This window comes from Sinocyclocheilus grahami, unplaced genomic scaffold (assembly GCF_001515645.1).
Source record: "Sinocyclocheilus grahami isolate Dianchi unplaced genomic scaffold, SAMN03320097.WGS_v1.1 scaffold22070.1, whole genome shotgun sequence".
NCBI lineage: Eukaryota > Metazoa > Chordata > Actinopteri > Cypriniformes > Cyprinidae > Sinocyclocheilus > Sinocyclocheilus grahami.
This window is the reverse complement of record NW_015518641.1, coordinates 1879-2994: the sequence shown is the minus strand read 5'-3', so window position 1 is coordinate 2994 and position 1116 is coordinate 1879. Positions and strand designations below refer to the sequence as shown.

General features: G+C 41.8%; 1 protein-coding gene across 1 annotated transcript; it reads right to left on the bottom strand.

Annotated features, from left to right (window-relative positions):
- Positions 1–314: 314 nt before the first annotated feature.
- LOC107579935 (glutamate receptor ionotropic, kainate 1-like) lies at positions 315–1110 on the bottom strand (the record flags this gene model as incomplete). The annotated part of the gene is made up of 3 exons (XM_016265715.1): positions 959–1110; positions 684–887; positions 315–538 (listed from the first exon to the last, which is right to left on the bottom strand). Coding segments are annotated over exons 1-3 (464 nt in total), but the record flags the coding sequence as incomplete, so codon positions are not given.
- Positions 1111–1116: the final 6 nt, after the last annotated feature.

The following is a 1116-nucleotide window of genomic DNA, read 5'->3' as shown; positions in this document are numbered from 1 at the left end:
GTTTTTTTTTTGCCAAAACGTGTTTTTAGAGTGTCAGCCAAAAACGATAACTTCACTAAAAGTCCTATTAGCTGCAAATGCTCAAAAAGAAGTATGAGTTAAAAAAAATATATACATTTGCTAAATGAAAACACATTTGCATTTTAATTAAAATGAGCTGGCCAAGACTTGTGTTTTTGAGCTATTACTGCTGGGCAGTAAAACAAGAGCTAATTAACCACAATCCAACAAGGCATAATAAAAGCATTAAAATCGATCCAACTGGAAGAACTGAATCCAATCTAAAGGTTAAAATGGGTTGATATGGATTTTACCTGGCAATGACGAACAGCACACAGCTGACCCCGAGGCAAGCCAGCAGCACGTACATCCAGATATCCGGAGAGAGCGGATTCAGGAAGGAGAAGACACCTGGATTGGTGCCATTGGGTTTGTGGTAGAGGATAGAGATTCCCAGGGTCATGAAGGGCTTGGAAAAATCGATGACTTTCTCTCGCACGTAAGTAATGGTGAGTGGCGCCACGGCCAAATCTGCCACCTGTAATGAAGCCAGTGAGAATTTATACTAAAGCCAGTGAGAATTTATATTAGACTCTTTAAGACCACATAAAATGACTTGATGAGGAAACTAGCATTCAGATCAGCCAGAAAACTTATAATTAAACCAAGAAAGTTGGACTTACATGATCGATCAGCTCTCGGACCATGCCATTCCATTCTCCTTTGTCATTCTGAGCTCCATATTTCCCATCAGACACCAGTTTGACTTCATAGGAGAAGCCCAGGATGTTGGACAACTCCTTCAGGAGATCCAAACAGTAGCCTTCAAACCGGTCGTTCCCATACAGCGGCTTATCTGACTTCTTGTACATCACATATGGGTTTTCCTGCAGGGGCAAAAGTATTATTAGTTGCAGGTGGATGGTCTAGCTGATGTTCTGCATTGGTTGATTGCTACCAGAATTGTGGTGACGATGAGCGTGCGGTTGGCCATGGAGTCCGTCACGTTGGTGTTTTTGTCTTTATTGCTGTCTGTCAGGTTAAGGCCGGTGTTTGAGTTCCACACACCGATCTAAACAGATGCAGAACCACATAAACAAATAATTGAATCATTCT